The following is a 1,720-nucleotide window of genomic DNA, read 5'->3' on the forward strand; positions in this document are numbered from 1 at the left end:
AGCAGTTTAAGTTGACACATCGATCAGCTCACATTCTAAATCCTCATCACATAGACGGAGACATGATGTGTGCCTTATTAAATAGCATTTCGGATACCACAAAAGGTAGTACATAAAGAACGAGCAGAATCCATCCAGTAAAATAAATGGATACTAGTGTTGAGAAAAACAGCTATGATTTGTTTATCCTTGGTGCTTTATTACCCAATAGTCATATTTCTGACTCCCTCTCCCCCTGCCGGGTTGTTCCTGCCTGCCACTTCTTGAAGAACATAACATTTGGGCTTTCTGGCCTTACTTAGTATACCCTCTTGGGTCCAGAATTGCATTCCACACAGTCTTAACAAGCTATACCCATTATTATGTAGTGGATTTGCTTGTTAAATTGCGTGCTGAATTTGGGAAAGTAGTATTTCAACCTGTGACTGAAGTGGCTGGTACTCCTTGCTCCCACACTTCTGAGATGCTAGTCACCAGTAACAGGATTTAAACTGACATCACCATAACGATCGTTCTTTGAATCTGTAGTTTGTGTTGATCTGAAATCCACACTGTCTGTTATTTTGGAATCCAAAGTGGCTCTTCCTCCTTGTCTCTGTAGCACAGGGACGGGACGGGACGGGACGGGAGGGGAGCGGAGCGGAGCGGGGCGGCGGAGCAACGTGTCTGTGCATTGTCTCCCTCTTGTCTCGCCGGGCCGCCCGCGCCTAGCTAGAGGATGATATTGTGCAGTTGGAAAAGCAATTGCACGTGGCGGAGGATGCGCGGGACCAGGTGCTGGAGGAGCTGCACAAGGCTGAGGAAAGCCTCCTCTCGGCGGACGAGAATGCCACCAAGGTACCGTGCCTCTGTCACGAGCCAAAGGGAATCTAACGCTCTCCCCTTCTTTCTCTCCCTTTCTCTCTCTGTCTCTGTCCTTTTTCTGTCCCTCTGCACCCGCACCTCTCCTTTGCGCGCTCACACTGCCTGCTGCACTCCTGCCCCCTCCCCACTCCTCTCCACCCACGTCACAGCTGGAGGATGAGCTGGTGGCTCTGCAAAAGAAGCTGAAAGGCACTGAGGATGAGTTGGACAAATACTCCGAGTCCCTTAAAGATGCCCAGGAAAAGCTGGAGCTGGCTGAGAAAAAGGCTGCCGATGTAAGTTGGACCTTTCCCTCCTCCCACCTACAGGCACAACCCCCCTCCCCACCTTCTCTTCCCACCTTCCCAGTGCCACTTCCCCCTTCACACAGGAGAAGCCTGTGTTTCTGGCCAGCAGCCCTCCAAGGCCCTGCTTGAGGCAGGCTCCAGGTGCTTCCTGGCCAGTGGGGGGTGGGGGGGAACGACTACACTGCCTCCTTGCATGAGGTGCACACAGCCAAAAGCATTTGACGGGTTTCTGCTCACTTGCACAGTGCTTTCCATGTGTACTCACCTCTGGAGACAGAGCTTGTGAGGAGGGGAGGGTGGGGGGGTGGTCAATTCAGAGAGTTGCGGGGTGCGTATGGAGAAAAATATTCCTGTCTGAGTATTGTAAAGGTGTTTGTAATGGCAAGTTAATTGTCTCTGTCCTTCCATTGGCTGCAGCCAGTAAGGACCACTGTTCTTCTCTTAGTCGAGGGTCTTTAACATGCGCAGAGGTACCCAGTGCAACATGTATTAGGTTAGATGGGTTAAGATGCAGTGATAACTCAGAGTAGCACCTGAAGGCCCTTTCCTGGATTTTACACCTGGAGATA

At 51.0% G+C, this 1,720-nt stretch overlaps 1 protein-coding gene across 1 annotated transcript in view; it reads left to right on the forward strand.

The window, feature by feature from the left end:
* The window catches only part of TPM1 (tropomyosin 1 (alpha)), a 210,128-nt gene that overhangs the window by 183,543 nt on the left and 24,865 nt on the right, over positions 1-1,720 (forward strand). The window contains exon 2 of the mRNA XM_019503833.1: positions 712-837. Coding sequence (XP_019359378.1) covers positions 712-837 — 126 coding nt within the window. The remainder of the gene's footprint in view (positions 1-711; positions 838-1,720) is intronic.

This window comes from Gavialis gangeticus, unplaced genomic scaffold (assembly GCF_001723915.1).
Source record: "Gavialis gangeticus isolate Ggan-Ray unplaced genomic scaffold, GavGan_comp1, whole genome shotgun sequence".
NCBI classification, from domain to species: Eukaryota; Metazoa; Chordata; order Crocodylia; family Gavialidae; genus Gavialis; species Gavialis gangeticus.